This window comes from Carassius gibelio, chromosome A8, assembly GCF_023724105.1.
Source record: "Carassius gibelio isolate Cgi1373 ecotype wild population from Czech Republic chromosome A8, carGib1.2-hapl.c, whole genome shotgun sequence".
Taxonomy (NCBI): domain Eukaryota; kingdom Metazoa; phylum Chordata; class Actinopteri; order Cypriniformes; family Cyprinidae; genus Carassius; species Carassius gibelio.
The window spans coordinates 22252879-22276964 of NC_068378.1; the positions used below are offsets into that span (position 1 = coordinate 22252879).

General features: G+C 36.5%; 1 protein-coding gene across 2 annotated transcripts in view; it reads left to right on the forward strand.

Moving 5' to 3' along the window:
* Window positions 1-275: 275 nt before the first annotated feature.
* LOC128018891 (fibrinogen C domain-containing protein 1-like) overlaps window positions 276-24086 on the forward strand; it is a 101497-nt gene continuing 77686 nt past the window's right edge. Inside the window, exon 1 of one of the 2 annotated variants that reach the window (XM_052604753.1) lies at window positions 276-917. In XM_052604753.1, the coding sequence (XP_052460713.1) occupies window positions 846-917 (72 nt within the window). In that variant the 5' untranslated portion in view covers window positions 276-845. The remainder of the gene's footprint in view (window positions 918-24086) is intronic. The other variant, XM_052604752.1, reaches the window with a different exon arrangement.

Consider the following 24086-nt stretch of genomic DNA (forward strand, 5'->3'; position numbering starts at 1 on the left):
TTGATTAAATGGACGTATGTTATCGTATGCCTATTAAGAAACGTTAAGTAGCCTACGTTTTATTTGTAACTTTTCTGATATTCGCTCCATCAAAAAAAAATCCTCGATAGGCTCCAAACGCTCTTCACCGTCAGCTCACACATCGGTTCTCGGCTCAATGTAATTCGGACATGTTCGCTTTACGCTTGAATGAGTCAGAGAGTTGTTCACTCGTGACCGAATCGGTGAGCAAATAGTTCAGACCGGATCGAACGATTCATTGAAAAGATCCGACTCAAAAGAACGATTCGCTCACGGATCGGACATCGGGCAGAATTCAGGAGCTCCACCACAAGCGTGTCCTTACACCACAGGAATGAAGCAAATCAAACGGACGCGTAGCACACAGTTATTCTGCATAACTTAATGGTTCATTATCTAAATCCACGTCTTTTTTTTCGTTTCTCATAGACTCAACAGGGAAAGTTTTATATCTGTGGAGGAATACCTGCCAACGAACAGAACGCATCATCCGCAAACAGTCACACCTACTCCTCAGTATTTGAGTGCGTTGAGGAGATCGGATTTGCCTTCGGACTGAATTTTCTTATTTGTTCATTTTTGTGGGTGAGGGACAACTCCCTTAAAGTACGTATATTTTTCTTTTACAGAATGAGTGTGGATCTCTAGTTCTGTGCCCCGGTTTTCTGTAGGTTTGCGCGGATCATCTTGAAGTAGTTTTAGTTTCCGTAGACTGTTGTGTTGTCCCTCTTTTCTCTTTCTTGGATGCTGGAATTTAAGACTGACAGTCCCGTTCTCTCCTCATGCTCATGAAAACAACTCTCGGATGTTAAGGATTCCAGAGAATGGTAAATGATCGATGGAAAATCATGAACAGTGTTTCAGAACTCGAGGATGGACAGCAGCATAAATCGCAGGTATGTTGCACGCGCGTCATGCAGGGAGCGACTAGACCTGTGTCGATGCGTTCGTGATGCTCGGGCACTTCAGAAACTATAGATTTGACCATATGCAGGTCTCATTGCGTGTTAGTCAGCAAACATAAATGTTGCTCGGAACTGAATATTTTGAAACACATGCAGCTATTAACAAATCACGTCATGCTTTCAGACCTTGAAGATTAGGCTAAACTATTTGTTTAAACAAATATTATTTGATTCATTTATAGTACATTTTAGTATTTACTTTATATAAGAAAGTGCTGTCTAGAAAGAGATTTAAGGGGTCTGATATTATACATGGTTTGTACACACACACACACACACACACACACACACACACACACACACACACACACACTACATACACATATACATTTGTAAATGTCATTCAAAAAGACAGAAACTAGACCATAATAACTGCACATATATCCAGAAAATAATCATTTAATCTTAATCTTAATCATATATATTTCAATCATATATATTTCACTCATGAATTGTACTGGTTCTGACAAATAGTATGCAATGCAGACCATTTTGCAATATTCAAATAGTATATATATATATATATATATATATATATATATATATATATATACTATTTGAATATTGCAAAATGGTCTGCATTGCATACTATTTGTCAGAACCAGTACAATTTAGTGATAACAAATAAAATGTACAAAATTGTTGAATTTAAAGGAACATTTGCTACATACTACTTACTAAGGATCACTAAAAATTAGAAACCGTTAAATTCTTTGGTAAATTTTGCAACAAACAGACGTAAATGAGGATGCAGATAATGTGACAATACCAAAATATCGACAGATTCATTGTCTTAGTATAAGTTTAGTGCTAGTAAATAATAAGCCCCTTTAGTTCTGGAGTATTCAGATTGATATAGTACCAGTGTCATATGATACATCTCTCTGTGCCCTTCTGCACACGAGGGAATACATTTGTTTCTATTATGCAGCTCACACAGAACTACAGGATTAAGCCTAGCCCTTGCATGTATGAGCGACTGCATGCTTGACAGAAAATTTCACTCATGAATGCTGGAAGTTCATGCATTCACAGCAGAGAGAGCACATCACAGATCTGACGGTGGAGCTCAGCACGCTGAAGGGTGTTGCATCTTTGCTTTCTTTATCTTGCACTGTCTATTTCAAAGCTGGTTTGAAAAAAATCTATATCTTGCCACTGCCTGCATTTCACAGCCACTGTAATCTGCTGCGAGCATTTAGTGGGGAATGTACATAACACCCTGTTTATAGCAATCCTGATTATAGCGGTTTAAGGATGGGATCACGGCCGTAACAGCTGTTTATTACTGCTATAATCCTCACGTGGCATCCTCTAACCTTCTCTCAGTGGGAGTGTAAAGTGTGCATAATACAATGCCCTTTCAGGAATATGTCAAGCCCTGCTTTTGAAGCGTCGACATCAACATGAGCCGCTTGTTCTAATGGCACTTCTTTATTTACTCGTCTTGTGTAACCGAGTCATTTTAACATGCAGCACAACTGAAGTGTCGTGCCAGTTTATCAAAATGTCTGGGCTTGTTTGCTTTGTGCTGCATAAGTTATTTTAGGGGGTTGTTAATTAATCAATGGAATTCGTCTGCCATCCATTTCTGACTGATGTTTATTAATAAAATATTCACTTGGGAGAGAGAGAGAGAGAGAGAGAGAGAGAGAGACCGAGAGGAGGGGCTGGGATCTCATGGGACGAATAAAATTGTTCACCTGCTGTGCTGGAGCATTCAGACTTAGATGGACATGATTTGTAATTCCTCTTGCTGTTCTTTGTGCCTTGATTTCTACAGTGAATATAAAAGGTGAAGCCTCTGGTCTGTTGTGTAGTGGTTAAAAATAGGCTTACGGGTTCTGTGAGACAGACGTACAGGTAAAAGAAGGATTTGCATTTTTTAGCATCAGCAAAATGATGGATGGTGTGAGTGTGTTATAAAATAGCCAAAGGAGTCATAGTAAGCTATTTTAGGTTGCAGGTAGTAACATTATTGTATGGTATCATCAGATGGACTCATTAGCTCCTTGTTCCTGGGGATTTTTCATTGTCGGCCCACCCATGATATTGTTTAAGGTCTACTCCTGCAGACACACACGGTCACACTCTGGAGCAAAACAGCTGCAGTGATTTTTAAAACGAAAAATCCTGCTGTTATTTACTGACCTTCATGGCTTTCCAAAGTCGTATGACTTTCTTTCATCTGTGGAACGCAAAAAAAAAAGATGTTTGGAAGCCATTTTGTATGCAATTAAAGTGAATGGTCACCAAAAGGACCTTAAAAATAGCCCACACAAATCCTGCACTACAAACTGCAGTGGTGTTCACACCAAGAAGGACACGTTTTAGTAAACATTCTGATTCCATGAGAATAGGTTCACTATTGAAAGTAAAGGATCATTTATTGTCATCTATGGTTCCACAACGAACCATTGAGGAACATTTACATTGTACAAAGTTTCTTCGGATGATTAAAATGTTCTTCATGTTTTGAAAATAATGAGGGTGGGGAGGGGCGAGGTCGTGGTTAGAACACTTGGTTGAGTGCATCAGACAAGACCACGATGAAGAAGAAGAAGTGTTGCTGCAGAGTTAGTGCATTAGAGAAAATGGAGAAGAGGAAGTAATGTCAAGTTTTCGCCATGTCCATCCATATGCATGTGTGTGCAAAGTTTCTGCACGATCATCTTGTTCTGAATCCAGCTCAAACTGATATGGCAATATTGACGCCATCCTTACAGTAACTATACCGGAGCAAACAGAACTGGCTGCCTTGGCAAGGGGCGGGGCAGTACTGAAACACCGTCTATGATGTATGCCAATCACAAAGCACTGGGAAAGCTAACCAATCACAACATATTTAGTTTTTCGGAAGGCGGGCTTTCATCAAACCCAGAACTAATTGAGTCGTTTGTGCCATTTTTCGAACCAGTAAGCATGAGAGCATGTCCTAGTACACCCCCAAAACAAAATCAATTTGTAAAAGAGCATAATATAGGACCCCTTTAATATATGTGTTCATTGGTGTAGATGCTAATATAATTAACGTTCTTGGTGTGAGCGAGCCTCAAGTCTTCTGAATCTCAAATCTCATTCTCTTTTTTGGAAAATTTCCTTGGTTTTCCTGTGTCTTTTTACCTAATTGTGACATGCCAAGTTTGGATGCTCTCCGGAGTGCGGATTATAGAGAATTGGTTCTATGTCTTCTGACTTGGAATATAGTGCACAGTTGGTATAGATTTCAGTTTTTATGATGCATTGTGAATTTGTATGTTGCCATCTTGTCATTTCTGGAGCTTGACAGACCCTGCTCACCATTCACTGTCATTGTATAGGAAAGAATAGTGTGAACATCCAGCCAAACATTTCCTTTTCTTCTCATTCGTGTTTGGAACGTCATGAAGGTGAGTAAAGAATGACAGAATATCTGTTCTTGAGGGAACTGTCGGATTTTTAAGCTCCTACTGTATTTTTAACCCTGGAAACTGCAGTCTATAACATCTGTGACTGGTTCTTCACGTAACTGATTTGCTTGTGTTTTTTTTTTACTTAAAGGAATTTTACAATAAAGGGCTGGAGGGATTGAAATTTCGGAAAGCTGTAAAAACATTTGCCATCCTGTAGAGTCGGGAAAATGAGTATTGGCCATTATAACTTGCAGACTTCATCTCAGCACAGGATGATAGCAGCCACCTGAAGTTAAATGGAGTTTTATCAATTCATTTCCCTCTAAAATGTGTCAAGCCGCTTAAGTTGTAGTAGCTATTAGGATTTGCAAAGTGAACAGACTTGCTGACAGCCTGGGTAGCTTTTCATCAGGATGAAGTGTAGATACTTTATCTTTAGAGTTAATCTTTGGAGAATCTGTGAAGTCGTGCCCAGCCCTGGTCTGCTTTCTGTCCAGTAATTCCCCATTGGCACACACAGCGATCCAATGCAGCCAAACAAAGACAATGTGAGAGATGTTTACCAATTGTGTGCTGGACACAATGGGGATGGAAAGTCCAAACATGTGGGCTGAAATTCATTTCTTCGGGATGCTTGTCAAACACGGCACTGCCATTTAAACACTCCTCCAAAAACCTGGAAGCCTGCTGTTCTGTAATGAAGGCTGTAACTGCAAGACTGAACATAGCCATTATGTGTGTACAGGATAAAACACTGGATACCTACAGTGTCCCCTATGTTAATAAGTATGCTGCGATTAGTTTAAAACATTTCCTGTTTCATTATTTCCTGACGCTCATGTGCTTTTTCAGCCATATTAATGACAAAACCCTGCTTATTCTCTTCTCAAAGCCGTTTATTTCCCCTAACAATATTACTTATGCTATTTAATGTTTTATCCAGAAAATAATGGGTTTATATCAACGGTGACTCGAATTAAAAAATAAAATCTGTTAAAACCCCTCCACGTTCATTCTTTGTCTTGTTTCGGTGTTCATTGTGGCCGGAAATGCTATCAGAATTTCAACCCTATCCTTTCAGCCATACCTTGTTTCTCGTCAATCTTTCCTGTCTGCATAATAAAGTCTTCTGGCCTTGGTTGTAGCACACTGACAGTGGATGAATGTGAAAGCTATAAAGTCCCTGCGGATATATGGTTTTCCCTTCTCTGCTGTTATCTGTGCTGGATATCCATCACAGGATTGTGGGGCTATTTGAGGGTGTATGAATTCTGATATATGGAGTCCCACAGGCAAGGTTCTCGCTCTAAGAGTAGTTGTATAATTATTGGCCATCAATGGCTCTCCTAGATGGCGGCTGTATATCAACCTGTCATGGATCGTTTTTTCAGTGTGATGGAGCGAATGTTATTTGGTTTAACCCCTGACATCACTCAGATCCCCGACGTGTCTCTTCTTTCTCACCTTCAACAATGAGGAATTATTTTTTAGATGAGGTATAAGAATAAACAATCTAATTTGCTCTGGGTCAGATCTGTTGACATTTTGCAAAAGCCGCCTTTATTTAATTCAGGACTATAGACACACCTTTTGGTATTTATCTTGTGTTTGACATTTCTTCTCCACTTTTGAGATTACACCCATCTTTGGTCAACCTGAATGAAACCGAAGACGGTGTGCTAAAATAGCTTTAAGAAACATGTGCACTCTGTTGACTAATTTGAATTCATTAAGCAGTTATACCACTTTGACACAGTATATTTAGATGCAAAAACATGCACCTTGTCAATTCTCCCAGTGGAAAAGTGAACCATGAATTGTGTTCAGCACGTGCAAGGGAGAGTAGAATAAGGTTTTATTACAATTTCATATTGGCACTTTTACTCGCAGCACAATAGAACTCTCACCAGAGCAATGAACATAGACAGTGATGTTGCTTGACCAGTTGTGCTCAAGAGTCAGCAGTTTTCACAGCTTTTATTTTTGGTGGTTTGCTCTATTTTTATTGACACAGGCAGTAGAGAGGCGACAGGGAATTAGTGGGTACAGGAGCAGAAGGGAGACCTGGATCTGCCACAAGAACCACAGCTCAACTAGTCTAGAGCATGTATGTGTGCTGCTAGGCCATGGCATTTTTATATATATACAGTACAGACCAAAAGTTTTGACACACCTTCTCATTCAAAGAGTTTTCTTTATTTTCATGACTATGAAAATTGTAGAGTCACACTGAAGGCATCAAGGGCTATTTGACCAAGAAGGAGAGTGATGGGGTTCTGCGCCAGATGACCTGGCCTCCACAGTCACCGGACCTGAACCCAATCGAGATGGTTTAGGCGTGAGCTGGAGCGCAGACAGAAGGCGAAAGGGCCAACAAGTGCTAAGCATCTCTCGGGGGAACTCCTTCAAGACTGTTGGAAGACCATTTCAGGTGACTACCTCTTGAAGCTCATCAAGAGAATGCCAAGAGTGTGCAAAGCAGTAATCAAAGCAAAAGGTGGCTACTTTGAAGAACCCAGAATATGACATATTTTCAGTACTGTACTGTACTGTGTGTATATATATATATTTATATATATATATATATATATATATATATATATATATATATATATCATGCCCCCCCCCAATAAATAAATGAACATTTATATCACTTATATGCCAAATTACCATCTGATGCCACCACTATGGTCCATAAAAAATGTGATATTAATATTAATTTATATTAACTTCTTAAATTTCCCTTAATTAAGAAGTACTTAGTTTTTAGTAACAAGCTTATTTTTGCATGCATTCAATGTATTTATGTATCGTTGAATCAAAGGCCATGAAAAGCGATATTAAACGTGATAGTATTATGCATTGCAACAGATACAAAATAGAACATTACATGGAATCAACACAGTAATCCAATCTGATAAATAACCACATATGGTGGAATAAAAACAAATGGAGTGGCATTTGCTGTATTAAAATGGACAGGGGAGTGTGAAAATTATAGCCACAAAGCCTATTAGTCCAATGTATTAGAGGAAAGATAATCGCATAAAGCAAGTGCTTAAGGCGGTCAGTTTTTTGTTTGTTGCCGGTGGAATAAAAGCCGATTTTGAATGTGGTGGATTGTGTTATTAGAAGACATAATCTCCTGTTGGAGCCAATTGGGGTGGAAAGATTATCATCAAGGTGGATTGAATCTGGCAGTATGAGGTATTTGTACGTGACAGTGTTTGGCAGAGATGTGTCCAATGTATGGGAAGGTCAGAGCATGCATTTTGTGCTGCTGTTGATATTGCCCCTTGAGTGGCCTTCACTCATGCACTTTTGTGTAGCAATAACTTCCTCTGGTGCAGTGATAAAATGGCATGCTCGTTTGCTCATACTGCATGCTGTCTGCAAGGGATTCACAGAATGGATAAGAAATCTGTTGTCTTTATCAGTATGTTTCAAATAATTAATTGGAGACCTTTAGTGTTGAGCTTCCTTACACAACCACCAGTTTCTCCGTGGTGTTTTTCTATCTGTCCGTCCGTCCATCACCTTTCACACTGCACATCAGACCCAGAAAATTGCCAGAACATTGCCGGGTCGCCTTCTTTGTGAAAGCAAACACGATCCGGGATTGATCCCGGGTCAGGGACCTAGTAACATTCCGGGTTCAGTCCCGGAAAGAGCACTGTGTGAACAAAAGCTAGAACTAATTCCCTAAATGGTGTGTCATAGTGATGACTCTTTTACCAGGTGTTTCGAAGGCAGATCAACGTTCACGACAAATAAAAAATGTTTGCAAACTGTAATAAAGCAAAGATCAGTTAGTTCCTCACTTTCCCCACTGAAGCTGATATCGTTCGGCAATTTAAGTGAAAGTTAACGTGCCTATCATTTTCGACTCGTACATTATACATTACATCCTGATGTCACGTGTCTCTACGGGACCTTTACGGTTTGTGTGTGAACGCACGCACACATTCCGGGCAATCACTGACAGTGTGAAAGTGCAAAATCTAGCGACCTGGGAACAATTGCCGGGACACATTACCTGTGTATTTTCCGGAATCGCAGTGTGCACATTATTTTTTTTCAATACACTTTTGTATATTGTAATGATACAATACTTGTATCATTTTATGAGATTGAATCCATATTGACTACTTTTTTTCTTTTTTTTTTTACCACAGCCTCACTTGTCTCATCTTACAAACCATTACTGCAAATCCTGCTGTTGCTGTTCAGATTTCTGTTCATGTTTCTTAAAAGGCCTCTGTGCCATTGACACTTGGGGCGAAGTTGTGGCAGACAGTTCTGTTGATGTATTCAGCCAGTGGTGAAACTAGTTTTCTTGCTATCATCAGCAAATGAAATGATCCTGACACTATGGCTTGCAATCGTAAGTGAAATGTTGAGAGCATCTTGAGGATGATTTGTTGGTCTGTGAGCTAATGAAGATATATTGGCCATTATCACAACTGGTGGTCTGCTTCTATCAGGAAATCAGTGTGCATTGGCTTTTCAGCTGATTTCTGTACAAACTCTAATATAACTGTCACTTTCAGAAATTCAGTAGTATGCAGGACAAGAAGATTTACTTTCTGCCAGTTAGTTGGTGTGATTTACAAACTGGATGTTGTTTTAGGCGCTCTGGGGGAAGGGCAGTTAATGTGAGAGATCACCAGATCTTTTAAGACTAAGTGCAAGTAATGGTTTAAGACAGAATACCTTGGCTTTTCTGATCTCCATCGCTGCCATGGCCATTTTGAAGATGAGTGGTTTTAAAAATGAGAAATGGGGATTAAGCACATCTGAAACAGGACTCAGCTGTTCTGAGCTCTGTTGAATCCTGGAAGCCTTGTGCATTTTTATCCTCACATGCCCATATATTTTCCTCCCCAGATTGTCTGATCTGTAAAGTCATAACTACAGTAGACCTAGGGCTACACTACTTGGCAATATATAATCTTGAAATATTAATCTTGAATATATAATATTGAAAAATAATAATACATTTTCGGTTGCACTTTATTTTACAGTACGTGTAATTACATGTACTTATAGTGTACTTACAGTGTATTTATCTAAGAAAGTTCATGTAATACAAGGTAACTTCATGGGGTAGGGTTAGGTTTAGGGGTAGGTTCCGGGTTAGTACCTAGTTATTACATGGTTATTGTAATTACTATAATAAGTTCATAGTATGTACACGAGGAACAGGACTGTAAAATAAAGTGCTACCAAATTTTCTTACCTTCAAGATGTTCCAAACCTGTATGAGTTTCTTTCTTCTGTGGGAAGTAAAAGATACATATATACACATATATATATATATATATATATATATATATATATATATATATATATATGTATATATATATATATATATATATATATATATATATATATTTTTTTTTTTTTTTTTTTTTTGGAAGAATGTTGGTAACCAAACTGTTGATGGTTCTTTACTGACCATCATTCCATTGTATTAATAAATGTTATGGGAGTTGTGTTTTGTTGCCAACATTATTCAGAATTTCTTTTGTGTTCAGAAGAACAGCATGAGGGTCCGTAAAAACCTTTCATCTCTCTAAGGATGATTGTGAATATTGCGATATAGTTAATGTGCATTTTTAGCTTTTAAGTTTCCTAAAGATTGTGTCTTGACTTTTGAATTAAAGATGCATCATCACTTAAAATATGATCAGAAGCATTTTCATAAATATAAAAATATATGCAGGCATATGTTATTTTTAGTATCAAATTAATTTTGGTATGTTAATATATTAATATATTTGTAATATTTTAAATATGATATTTGTTGCTAAATTATTAAATATAATTTATTTTGATTTATTAAAAAATAGTGTGGGAAAATTATTTTGCTTGACCAGATGTGGAAAAATGATCATTATTGTTGTTTTTATTATTTGTGTATGTGTTTCAGTTGCATTTTGAATCTAATTGTCCTATCCTTGTCCTCGTTTCTTCTCATTTTGGTTCTCTGTATTAGAGAATTGTGCAAATCTGATTTTTCATTCTGTTTCTCTGGTTGCTGACCAGCATATGTGATTTTATTGTGTGGAGAAAAACGATTGATACACTGTTTTATGTATCATGTGCTGAGGCCAACATATGTTTTTTGACTGCTCTGTGGTTAGTAGTTTCACACCAGTGATCTAGTGTTTTTTCGACATCAAACAAAACTTTTTTTTTATGGTAGCCAAGCAACAGCACACCAATCATATAATCATTCTTTCTCAAAATGAACTGAAGAAGAGATTTTCTACAGATACAACAGTGATGCATGTTGATGATAGGGTCTATTTGGAAAACTGGGGCTTTGCTGAAAGCTCCTTTTAGCTTGAAGCCATATAGAGAGGACGCTAATGGACATTCTGCTCTGTATAATGTCTCATAGAGCTTTATATCTAAGGCATTGCTTATTACAACATCCAGTTTTGCTGCATGCTTTCATGCTTTCTGTCAACCGCCCACTGACTGCCACGATAGATTTTCTGTAGTGTCACATTCAGATTTTAGATTCAAAACTTCCCAAACCTTTGCTGTCGATAGTTGTCAGTGAACAAGACATTATAGAAATCCACCTCATCAATTTTTGGCTCTTTTAAATGTAAAACTAAAACCTGGCCAACCAACTTTACAGTGGCCACGGTCATATCAAGTGTCTTATTGGAATGTGACACCTAGCAATATAACCACAACCTTCTTCATTTGACTGGACAGAAGGAAAAATAATCAGACTAATGTCGCCCCAACATCACATCTCACTGAAACATGGTACTGGCAGAATATTTTGCCATATTTAATTATTTCTGCAAGCAGACTTTGTTGTAGAGCACATGGAGGACCTTGAATTCCCCATGTAGGCTCTGTTGGTAGACATATATGATATATGTATAATGTATATGCTCTATATAAGCAGTTAAGTAGCATAAAGTAAAAAAATAAAAATAATAAATTAATAAAAACTCAGATATTTTTGAGTTTGAAAGATACATTTTTTTGATGATTAGAGAGTTCAGTAGAACAGAATTTATTAGAAATAGAATAGTAACAAAAAACTCAGTAGTGTCACTTTTGATCAATTTAATGTGTCCTTAATGAATAAAATAATTAATTTGATTAAAAATGACTGACTTCACACTTTTGCATGGTAGTGTATATGTTTACATATAATTACAAATGTTACATTTAACTTTTTTTTCTTTTGTAATATTTATTTTTCATATAATTGTTAATATTTTTGTACATTTTCTGTACGTATTACAGAGTAGTACATTGCAGTCCTATACAGAAAAAAAAAAAAACATCTGTGAGAAGAGTAGGTCTGTTAAGATTGAAATCCCCTCCTTTTTTGCATATTATAAAAGGTAATAATAGTTTTTAAAAAATTATGTTATTAATAGAAGTACTAAATTTTGGAGGTCTGGTGAAATGCTGCTAATACTTTAAATGTTGACAAACTCAGAGTTATCAAGAGCTATTGAGAGTATTGAAAAACAGTTTTACTGTTCAGTCATTCTTATTAAATCATCACCTTTTTCTTCTGATTAGCATAGAGACTCCTTTATCCAAATCAACCACTGGATCATGCCAACTTTCCTCTTGGGAAATTATGGCTTATAAATTCAGAAATCTTAACTGTAGCATACCATGTGTTAGGATTTCATGCTTCTTTCGCTTTTTCACTTCCTGAATGAGACAGTATGTGCTTTATAATTAATCCTTTGTATACAAATTATGCATTAATTGTGTAATTGATTTCCATGTAGGTGTTTTATCATTTGCAACTCTCAGTGTGGTGGCTTTAGGAAAGGAAAGGATTGCTTTGATTGGAAAAATGTCACCTGATCTGTTGGTTACATCCAAAATAGCAGGATCAATCTGAAAACAATTTTTTTTTTGCAGTTGGAGACATGTTATATAAAACGTAATCTTGACAAACAGTTTGAGAGATCTCGGGTCTTCATTCAAGTAGGTAGGAGTAGTTCTCATGTCTGCTTGGTATTGCATTGCTTTTTCTCTCAACATCTAGTGTCATCATTGAAAATTGTTGTGGAATCATTCTGTTTTGCTTTCCTAGGCAACCACGAAGCCTTTTCAGTAAAACGTTTTTTGACCATTAATAGGATTTTTACAATTCAACAAAACAGGGCTGTTAAATGGCCCACTTGTGAAACGATTGGTCCGGTTGTGTATATGAGGCTTAGCACAATGCAAACAGAGAAAAGTGTCAGTTTATGAAAATTTTATAAGTGGAACTGCTGTGTGACTCTGTAAATGGTCAACAACGAATAGAACATTGAATAGAAATACTGTAGATCTCAGCAGCCCAAAATCTGGACCATGTGTGTCAGGTACTAGTCCCACCTTTACTTTTACTGTGTCTTTTTTGTTGACATAACATCCTAGAGTTTGTGCATGTGGCTTGGGACTTCTGATGGCTTTTAAAAGGCTGTTTTTGCAGCTGCTGTGACCCGGGGTCATCCTGGTGTGATGCCACCTACAGGAGGCGCAAATGGATTTGACCTCTGCTGAGAGAGCTGGTCATCGACTAAAAGGGATTTTCGAAGCATATACACATCATAGTTGGAAAGCCGGAGATGAGCGGCCAAATTATTGCACTCAGACACACACACACACACACACACACACAGACTAAAACAAACAGTTTCATACTTTACAACAGCTTTGGCAGCTGTCACGTCACATCATATAAAGTGAGATGGAATCCGTTATGGACAATCTAATTAGTTTCTGCACTGTGAAGCCCTAACCGGCTGTGTCATTTGAAATGCTCACCACATGCCAGAGTTCAAAACGTATGCCATTCAGAGGTTTTTGTGTGCAAATTACCAACTAATTCTTGAAGGTCCCCATTCTGAAGCAAAGTGGATTTCGTGATGGTGTTCATAAGTGTGTGAAAGCTGCAATTTATTGAACGTCTTTGCATAATACACTGAATTTTAAAAAGATTTCCATTGACAGTGTCCTTCTGTTCCTTCTATTTTGTATTTTTTTTTTAAAGATGTGACTTGAAAACATTTTGCCTGACCCTTACAATACTGCAGCGTTTTATGGAAATGTATCTCAGATTCTTTCAGCGAGACATTTCCTCCCAGTAGTATTTCTTGGCACTTTCTAACTATGGCATTCTGGGGAAAAAAATGTCTCTGTGTAACAGAAATAAATGACCATTATTAACCACCACAAGCTGTGACTTCCCATGAGTGATGGCATTTTTCCATTTGCTTTTTCTTTCTCAATTGCTGAGTTGAAACAATTCAAGGTCCTCCATCACCTGTGTTTGTAGAAATGTTGTGGCCTTTTGGGTTAAATTATGGCATATAAGGCAAGACCATTATTTTTTCTATTTAACAGAGCTTCTGCAACGGAAAAATAAATTATTTTTCGGGTGGCAGTCACAATTGAATGTGGTAATAGAAAATACAATAAATAGTTAACACAGCAAGTTTAAAGGGATAGTTCACACTCCCCCCCCCCCCCCAAAAAAAGAAAACCCACTCATGCAATTGAAGTAATAATATGTCTTTTTTTTTGTAGTAGTTAACACGTACCTTTGATGGTACTGCCCCATTTAAATGTAACATTTTTACATATTTTATCTGGCAGTGAATTGTAAAAGTAGTAGAATTAATATCAGAATTGAATCAGAACTATTATTGTGTTTTCCCCAGATGACCAGTGTTATTTTAGTATTATTTATATTCTGATATAGTATTTATTAATATTATAAATTAGTTGTATTTTTCTCATTTAATTTTTCTATTTAATTATAGTTTTAGTAATTTTGTTGTATGTTTTTGTCATTATTATGGATTCTATTTTTTTTATATTTCTAATTATCTTGACTTTTTTTAATTTAATTTATGAGCTTTCTTTTTCCTTTTTTAAATTATTTTAATAATTAAACTATTTATTTATACATAATTTGTAAGTAACTATTTAAAATGTCATTTATTTGCCAAGAAAACATAAGAAATTTATTTTCCTTTTTAAGTTTTTCATCTTTTATTTCATTTATTTTCATCTTTATTTCAATTAACAAAAATAAATGTAAATAGGTTTAGTTTTAAGGGAACAGTAATGACTCTGTATATGAAACATTTTCTCTAGTTTCCTTTATGTTCAGTAAAATTATGTAAAGTTCCTTTGGAATCTTTTCCATTTTAGACATCCAAACCAGGTTTCTCCTGAAAATTTCTCATTCCTTTGAACTTTTGCTTGAAGGATGTAGAACTTTTTGTGCACAAGGTAACTGAAACAACATATCACTTCCTGCTCAAACATAGCGAAATAGCATTTTGAGATATGTTTGCTCACTGTTGGAATCACAAAAATAAGAGACAATGTTCACTTTTACACCTTATGCATTTACTTTCTCTCATATGGCATCGGCTGGATCGTGAGTGTGTGTGTGTGTGTGTGTGTACAGACTGATCTTTTGTCCCTTGCCGTTTTGATTCAGCATGTCAGAGCCACGCCGGAGCTGACTTCTGTGTGTCAGCCATTAGGGAGCTGAGAGGAAGAGTGTGAATAGTGACTTATGGCTTCGCTGCAGAAGCTGCTCTCTGGATCCCAGAAGAGGCCTGAAAGACAAATCGCTGCCTGCACACATCGCTGCATGTCCTTGGAGTGCACTGACAGGCAAGCCTGCAGAGAGAAGGCCCTGCCACTGCTGCTTGCCACTCTGTCGAGTTACGCATGCACAAGCAGCACACACACAAACACACCACACGCTGAGGCTAAATCATGTCAACAGTCAGTTGAGTGGACACACACTACAGTTGCAAACACTTTTTGTTGTATATAGCAGTAAATATATTGTGCACACTCTCAAAGTTTATTTTTTTAGTGGGCGCTCATGCTGTTACCAAAGTATCAAATTCGTCTCAGATATTTCTTAAGCCCATGAATACTGTTTTTTTATTCACCAGAATTACGAACGTGCAATTGTTAATGAAAAAATAAAAAAAAAAATATATATATATATATATTTTTTTTTTAATTATTATTATTTTTTATTAACAGTTCATTAAAGAAAAGTTGATATCCAGTAACTTATGTTTTAGACATAACATTGCTATGTCAGCAAAATGCTCCAAACACTGCAATGCAGAATTAACAAAATTAAAGCAGGATTACATTTTTTTTTTTCAAAGAAATCTCCAATGTTGCATTTATTGATTAAAATACAGTAAAACAGAAATATTTTGATTTACTATCACAATTTAAAACAACTGTTGTCTATTTTAATCTCTTTTTAAATGCCATTTATTCCTTTGATGCAAAGCTCAGTTTTCAGTATCACTTCGGTCTTCGTTGTCACACAATCCACTAGAAATCATTCTAATACACTGATTTGCTGCTAATAAAAGACTAGATATATAGAATTAGTAAATAACATAATATATTTAATGTACTGTAAATAGTGTAGCACATATTCTGTGATACTTTAAGATATTTTGAAACCATGTTGAAATCTTTCATTTTTGATTGTGGACACATTGGTAAATCTGAGCCCAGTATGAGACACTCTGGAGTTCTTTTCTGATACTCTTTGAGATTAAAAGATTTTATGAAAGATTTTCCATTTAAAGGTTTGAGATATTAAAGAGAGCCAAGTCAAAGTTATCTAAGGTTCGCAGAAAGGAGGTTTAGGGGTCAGTGGAAGAGGACTATGATTAAAAATTGATGGCAGAGATTTCAGACCCACTTTGGCTGCACATGATGGCAATTTCGTGAAGCAACATGTACCGTTGAAGTGTTGATTTCCTCTTTTCGCACTGGCACCCACTTATTTCCTTTGAGATGGTAAGAGGACGCAGAGCTTAAAGTATGAATGCTTCTCTGTAAATGGTTTCGATAAATACCACATTGTGCTTTTACCCAGAAAGACCTGAAATCTTTATACAATGAATGTTGTTTTTTGACCCACACATCTCAGTTTGACAACTCTACAGTTGGGGAACTGTTGTTACCTTTCTTATTTAATTAACCGTATGCATGCTAAGATAGAATACACGTTCATTTTGAAGTCATATCCCCTGCCTTGTTTACCTGTCTCACCCTACAAAGGAAGTAGAATCATTTTTCTCATTCACCTCAGGCTACAAATAGCACGTTGCATCGCTTTGACCCACTAGTAACTTATCAGTTTGTCAGCATGTACCGTTATCTGCTTCGGAGATGCTTGTGAGATGTTTCAAAGATACACAGAGGGCCCTTCTCAGGATGTCATCACCTATTGGCTCAGAAAAACAGTTTTACACTTTAGCACGATGCCGTTTTAATAGCCTCGGTGGAGCTGGAGGGAGGGGGAGGAGCTTTCTGCTTTTGACAGCCCCAGGCACATCCCCCACGTACACACAATAAACTATTTATCATTTCAAACTGGTTAATGAAGCCACAAATTCTGAGCCAGCACAAATTGTGCTGGTATGTGTGAATGCATGCATGTGTGTGTGTGTTTTGATTTGTGTGGCTGTGGCAGTGCGGATCTCGTAGTGAGTCAGTGCTCAGGTTCCCGCGTCTTACTGCCGTGCCACATTAGTGATAAATGAACTGGAGAAGAAGCGCTAGAGTTGTGTGTCCATTTTGCAGATTAAGAGTAATCCTCCACATCTGGTCTGCCCAAAGCGCTAAGACTTGCTTGTTGGGATTTCTGCTTTCACATTGTATAACAAGATATTTTTAAGGCCTTGGGTTGCTGTGTAATTCGGGGCGAATGGCGTAGTGATTCCTTAATGCGTGTTGACGGGAGTTGCTTTCAGGCGTTTGGCCTTACAAGTGTCTAATTTGTAAAACAACTGGAGCTTGACCACATTTAATACTCACTTGTTTCTGAAGGGGTCTGAAAGTGCTCTAGGGGTCTTCGGTTGAAACCTTGAACGTAGATGCAATATCAATGTTAAATATGTTATTTATCCAATGTATGCAAGTTTTTATGACAGATAAAATTGCCAACATCTGAAATGTACAGTAAATAATACCTAACTTTAATTTAAGCTTTTGGCTAAAATGATCATAAAAATTAATCAACAGCGATTTGAGATATAGGCATCCAAAACTTTAATAAATTGATTCTGATATGTATTGTATTATCTTTAAAATAAATATTGTATTAATACTGAATGATTTTGATATCTATTAGCAATACAAAAATAATATTTTTAATGATTATTTCAGTACTTATGAGATTTATTTTGCTGGCAAATAAGGAATCAATTCAGATTTATACAAAACAAATATAACGAATCATAAATACCTTTTGCCAGAATTGAAAAAATGTATACAATTATGGAGGTACAAATGCATATGAATAAATGTAGTTTATTCGTTTTTAAACTATTTAAAAAAGAAAGAAATAAAATAAATTTAGCCAGATAAATTTGGTAGCATCATTCATTATTTTCTTTTATAAAATCAGTCAGTAAGATAAGCCATAATTAAATAATAACCTAGCAGTTCTTGATTAATTTAGAATCATAAATGATGAAAATAGCCTAAAAAGTATAATTCAGCGAGTGAGTCTGAGAGAACTGGTCTGATTTTGAAAGGTTTTTGATTCACTAAAAATAACTGGTTAATAAGAGTCAAAAGAATGCATGCCTTTTCCAGAACCAAAATTAATAGAAATCATTCTGCTCTTTTTTTTCTTTTTTTTTTCAAATAAAAGAACTAGTTATGAATAAGACCTCTTTCTCAGTTCCCAACCCTAATGAATATAAATAGCCTATACTCTGAATGTATACTGTTAGTAGGTCAAGTTGCATACACATTAGCAGATGCTTTTTCGTCTGTCTGGGATTGGTTTTCTGTTGAAGCATTGAGAACATTAAAAGGTCATTCGTCAAGACCCGCACAGTATTTAATAAATACCCAGCACTCTTAAATCAGGAAGATCTGTATCTCGGGAAAAAAGTAAACAACCACATATGTCCGACTGCCAGCCGGTTTATTTCACCCTCCCAATGTATGTGCACAGCTGGAAGAGGATCTTTCTAACTTAAGCCCTTATAAGAAGATTAGGTCGGTCCTAGATTAGAGTCTTGAGGCACCCCGATATTTCAGCAAGAGCTGTAGATTTGTATTTCAAGATAAAGGGACCTCTGAGCTAAAGCACAGTGTTCCTTAAAGTTAAACTGAGTAGAAAGTGGACTGACCACTGGTACAAATGCTAAGGTAAAATACAGTTCAGAATTTGCCAACTTTTGAATGCTAGGAAGCACAGTGCAGTTGAATTTACTATTGATTTGAATTTGAGCTATAGATAAAAATACCAATGAGTAAATTATATATTGGTTACAATGTTGAGATCAGAAATTACAGCCCAAGGAATCAAGAATAACTCTGCTAAGCCCATGAAATATCTCTGCTATTCATATGCTACCTCTTCTCACACAGAATAGATTTATATTTCTATGAATGTTTTCAAAAGCTTAGTATTGTTTAATTTTCACTAATACATGGCTAGTTTTAAGGTCATGTTTGCAACAACATTATTGTATTCGCATATTAGAACCTATGGCACCTAAAAAGTGATTTTAAAAGCTTTGCCCTTACAGTGAAGCTATGCTGAACAGACTGTGAATCACTATTGAAAATGCCTGGATGTTCATTGTATTGAGAACCCTTTAGAATACGTGCATTCATTGAAAACCAATATAAACCTGAGGCAGTTCAGAGTATAAGATTAGAAGGACACACAAACTCAATGAGGTTCAGGGTTGTTTTCTTAGTATTGATTGAATTGTGGTTAAACCATATTTCTCTCAAAGGTAGGATGCTTACTCTTCCAAAAAGAGAGTCCTATTTTTCAAGAATAGAGAAGACCATTCAAAAGTTTTCCCTGGTATCTCACCTTATATAACCTACAATTAAACTAATTGTGAGTGAAATTTTTAGTCTTTGGAGGTTGCTTTTTCAAAGCTCTGGAGACTTAATGGAGTTATTCAATTATATTTAAACTTTTTCTCAGATGTTTCTTTAGACGAACAAACAAACAAACACAAAAATAGAATAACCCTAAGGCGGTCAAGTGGTTGATTTGATTTGATTGACAAGCTGATGTGATTTCTAATAGATGCCCCTCTCCTAAGGATCCTTGAAGGATCTTCCTTGATGTATTCTGAAACTTTATAGGATATCAAGGCTGTCCGCCATTCAGAATTGAATTGAGAAAGCCTGAATTTCAATTCAATTCAATTCAATTCAAGTTTATTTGTATAGCGCTTTTTACAAAACAAATCGTTACAAAGCAACTTTACAGAAAATTATGTTTCTACAATATTTAGTAGTAGCTAGTAGTTTGTGCACATTTGACAGGATTTTAGAAAAAATAAAAATAATAATAATAATACAAGACGTAGTCAGCTAGACGATGAACTATCAATATTATTAATTAAGTTATTATATGATTCAGTCACACATTTAGCAATAATTGTTAGTTCTGTTTGTTGATTCAGGGTTAGCATCATCTGTATGTAAATCCCGTGGCGAAACATAGAAACAAAATACAGACATCATTAGCATAGCTGCTGATCCAACAAAGTAAAATTAGTTTAACCCAAGCTAATAAATAAAAAAGCACCTTTGATCAGATGCGACTACACTCACAATTAAAAAGATACATTATTCGAATGCTTGGCGAAAGAGATGTGTTTTTAATCTAGATTTAAACAGAGAGAGTGTGTCTGAACCCCGAACATTATCAGGAACGCTATTCCAGAGTTTTGGAGCCAAATGTGAGAAAGCTCTACCTCCTTTAGTGGACTTTGCTATCCTAGGAACGACCAAAAGTCCAGCGTTTTGTGACCTTAGGGTGCGTGATGGGTTGTAACGTGGTAGAAGGCTAGTTAGGTACGCTGGAGCTAAACCATTTAGGGCCTTATAGGTAAGTAATGATAATTTGTAACTGATACGGAACTTAATAGGTAGCCAGTGCAGAGACTGTAAAATTGGGGTAATATGATCATATTTTCTTGACCTCGTAAGGACTCTAACTGTTAAACAGTTAAAACAGTTAAAATGCTGCTGCATTTTGGACTACCTGTAGCTTGTTTATTGACGAAGCAGGACAACCACCTAGAAGTGCATTACAATAGTCCAGTCTAGAGGTCATGAATGCATGAATGAATGAATGAATTTGAAATTAGTCTGAGTTGAGGTAGCAAACAGTTTTTTTTATATTTTTCCATACTTAATAATTCTATATATCTTTTCTCTCTTTCCCACTGACATTCTAAATCAATTTCCTGTGGCGTGCGGCCAATTAAACTAAAATTTACACTCATTAGTTGAAAAAGAAGCCAGTTTCTGGATTTTGCACAACTCTGAATTAGAGCATATGTGAATTAATGAAATAATAACATAATAACATATCTTATTGTTGTTTCTTACTGATCTTACTATAGTTTTAGTTTCTTATAGCCAGGTGATGCTTTCTTTCTTTTGCATCTTCATTGTCGTAGGCCAATGTCAAGAGAAGAGCCTACATCTCCCCGAATAAGCAATCGTCGGCTCTGTCATGTGCTATTTTTCAGTGTGTCAATGCACTTGACCTCCCTCTTGGTTCCTGCAGCTGGTATCAGTTTCGATCCGCTGTGGGTCTTACAGGTCTAAGGAGGGCGTTGAAAAGAATGTGGCACTGTTTTTGTTCGCCGATTCTTCTGTTTCACCTCTCCTCATACAAAAGCCTTGTCTCAGAGCAACAGAGAAAAGCCCTTATCAAATATTGTCTGTGCTCAGCTAAGCATGGCCCTCTAATCTCAACCTGTGTCTGTTCAGGGGGCATCTAACTACCCGCTGCCCACTAGAGTGTGAGAGGGAAGTAAAGGTGCGTAGACATCCCAGAAGACGGTCACGGTCAGGGCCCGCCATCTAGTTAAGATGCAGGTCATGGTATGGCGACCGAATGTTTACGAACCCTCGTTTTTCTCCTAAACACCAGTAGAGAGGTTCTATCACAATGAAGAAGAGCAAGATTGATGGTGCGCTTGTACATAGAATAGACGCACTTATACTGCCTCATTTTGTCAGCAAGGATTTTCTTGCAGGGCTTCTCCAGTCTTTTTGGTTGCTGCCCGGCTGTATGCATTTCGATCACAGTGGAGGGGTCAGATATAAGCCCGGCTAATTCCTGTAGACAGCAGGTATTGTTGCTTTATTGTAACAAATTGATCTGAGACCACTCTCAACTGCTGCTGCATGATGAAGTAGGCTGGTGTCTTTTGTGCACATTAATTATCTTTAAAATAAATATGACAGTGTGTGCACTCGGTGTGGGAATAGAGCCCTCTTCACCAGGCTGCACTTGTTCTTATGTACATAGGTGTCTTGTAAAGATACACTTTATCACAAGTATGGAAATACAATATTCTCTGCAAAGTAATATATCCATTACTCGGGACAGACACGGTCATTGTAAATTTAGATGTGTTTCACTGGAAATTTAGCTTGAGAGCAGGGGCTGTTATTCACTGCAGTGACTTTTAAATCAAAATCTCAGAGGGTATGTGTCTTTTTATTGCGTTTGTGGGTGTGTGTGTCTGTGTATATGAGAGTGTACAGCACTTAATGATTTAACTTCACATGGAAATGTAGGACCACCTTATTTACTTTTACATACTTGGCAAACGCTTTTATCCAAAGATGCTTTTGGATTTCTGTGACATTTGGTTGCATTTGGTGTAAAAAATACACATTTTAAACCTGTTTTAAATTATTTGTAAAACTTGTCAAGTAGGTTAAATTATTGAGTTGGCTAACATTTCAAAAATAGATTTCTAACATAGTTTTAATTTATTTTATGGATTTGAATATCATTGTTGTTTTGCCATAAATGCCACTTTTTTCTTGTTTTTCTGAATAATTGTAGTAATTGTAATAATTGTAATTTAGTTTTTATTGCAAATTATCTTTTATCACAATTTTTCTTTTCTCTAAAAACAAGTAAAACATTTGATGGGAAAAAAATTACATTTTATTTTTTGCAAATAAAAATGAAACAAAATATTTTTTAAAGTATGTATTCATTAATTAATAATGTAAATCTGAATATAAAATAATGTAATATTTAAATTTTTTTAGATATATATGATCTTTACATTTATAACCTTTGCAAATAGAAATCTGAACAGTTCACGCGATCAGAAATATTCCTTAATGCTGGTCCCTGTAAATATCTTATTGCAGCTGTGCGCCGCTTCAGCCTGAGTGTTTGTGATTTAATTTAAATCATAAATGCCGCTATGGCACATGGGCATTGAGTCACTCTAGCATATATGTAAAAATGTGACAAATAAATATACAAAATGTACTCGAAGCTCATGCGAAGGACCGACACCCGCTGTCAAGTGGAATATTGAAGTGGCACTTGTATAACAGCAGGGCGAGCAATGTAGGCTCCCCCTGAATAAAAAGACATGGCAAAATGATAAGCAAGCGCTCTCCAGTGCCTGCGTGGCATTCCCTAGTTTCCCATCAAATGTTCTTCACTTCAATTTTTGTTATATCTGTGTTTGTTGCCGAATGCACACACACACACACACACACACGTCCACAAGCTGGCACACACTCCCGTAGATGAAAGAGTTGTCAACTCTGGGCACTTAACCAAACCGTAATATCGAGCTTTAAGGCTTATGTCTGTAGTTTCTAGTCTCTTGCCCTGTGGGATTTGCCTTTCTAGATCCTCAAAGGAAACACTGCTCATCTTGTCGTTTATATTCCAGCCCACCGCTCGGGCCCTGGCCAGTCACAGAAATCAGTGTAAAGTGTTCACAGATTATCTATTGCCACTCCTCCTAATGTAGGTTTTAGCTTTATGCTACATTTATATTGCACAATAAGAGGAATGCATGGAAATAAACAATATATTAATTTGCATAGCTGTTTTATAATGTATATTCAGTGATTTATATGTGTACATTTGTTTAAAACGTTATATATATATTTCCACCCCCGGGATCGTAATGCATCATGTTTCCTTCTTGAGTATCAGTGACGTTTTAACCTTTTGTAATAATAGTGGATGCTGTCCTTATTGTGAGAATGTAGATCTTAAAACCATGTAGTTACTGTTGGAAAGGGTTCAATATGCAGAAATGCACAGCAGCTATTCAAAATACATTTAGAGGAAACTAAATATTGCGCTCAAAATGAAAACGTGAGTACTTCCAATATCAGTTTGCATTCACAACAATTTTTTATCAAAGGAATCCCCAATTCTGAAAGTCCGGGCTCAGAGAAAACCCTGAGTTTCCTACTGGTTGAGGTTGCATTCATGTGCTATGAATGCTATCTTCCTGACTTAAATTATCTGGAGCAAGGGATGATGATTAGGTCTTAGGAAACTGAGCAAATACAATTTATTTTCCATCTTTTATAAACACCTTTATGAAAAGCCTGAATTGATGCGTTCAAGAGTCTTCAGGTATTACATAATAGCAGATTAAACTTTCAAGATGCATCTCCATGCATGTTTAATGCTCAACAGGGATTTTTAGAAATTAGCATGCTGGGGAACCTACTTTTGAATCTGTGTTATCAGTGTATGTCAAGTTTAATCAGAGTGTATTACTTATGCATCGGCTTTACACATTTGTATTTAAGACTGAAATGAGAGAGAATTTTTCTTTTTTGTGCTGGTCATTTTAATGCTTCTTTTCAGACTTGT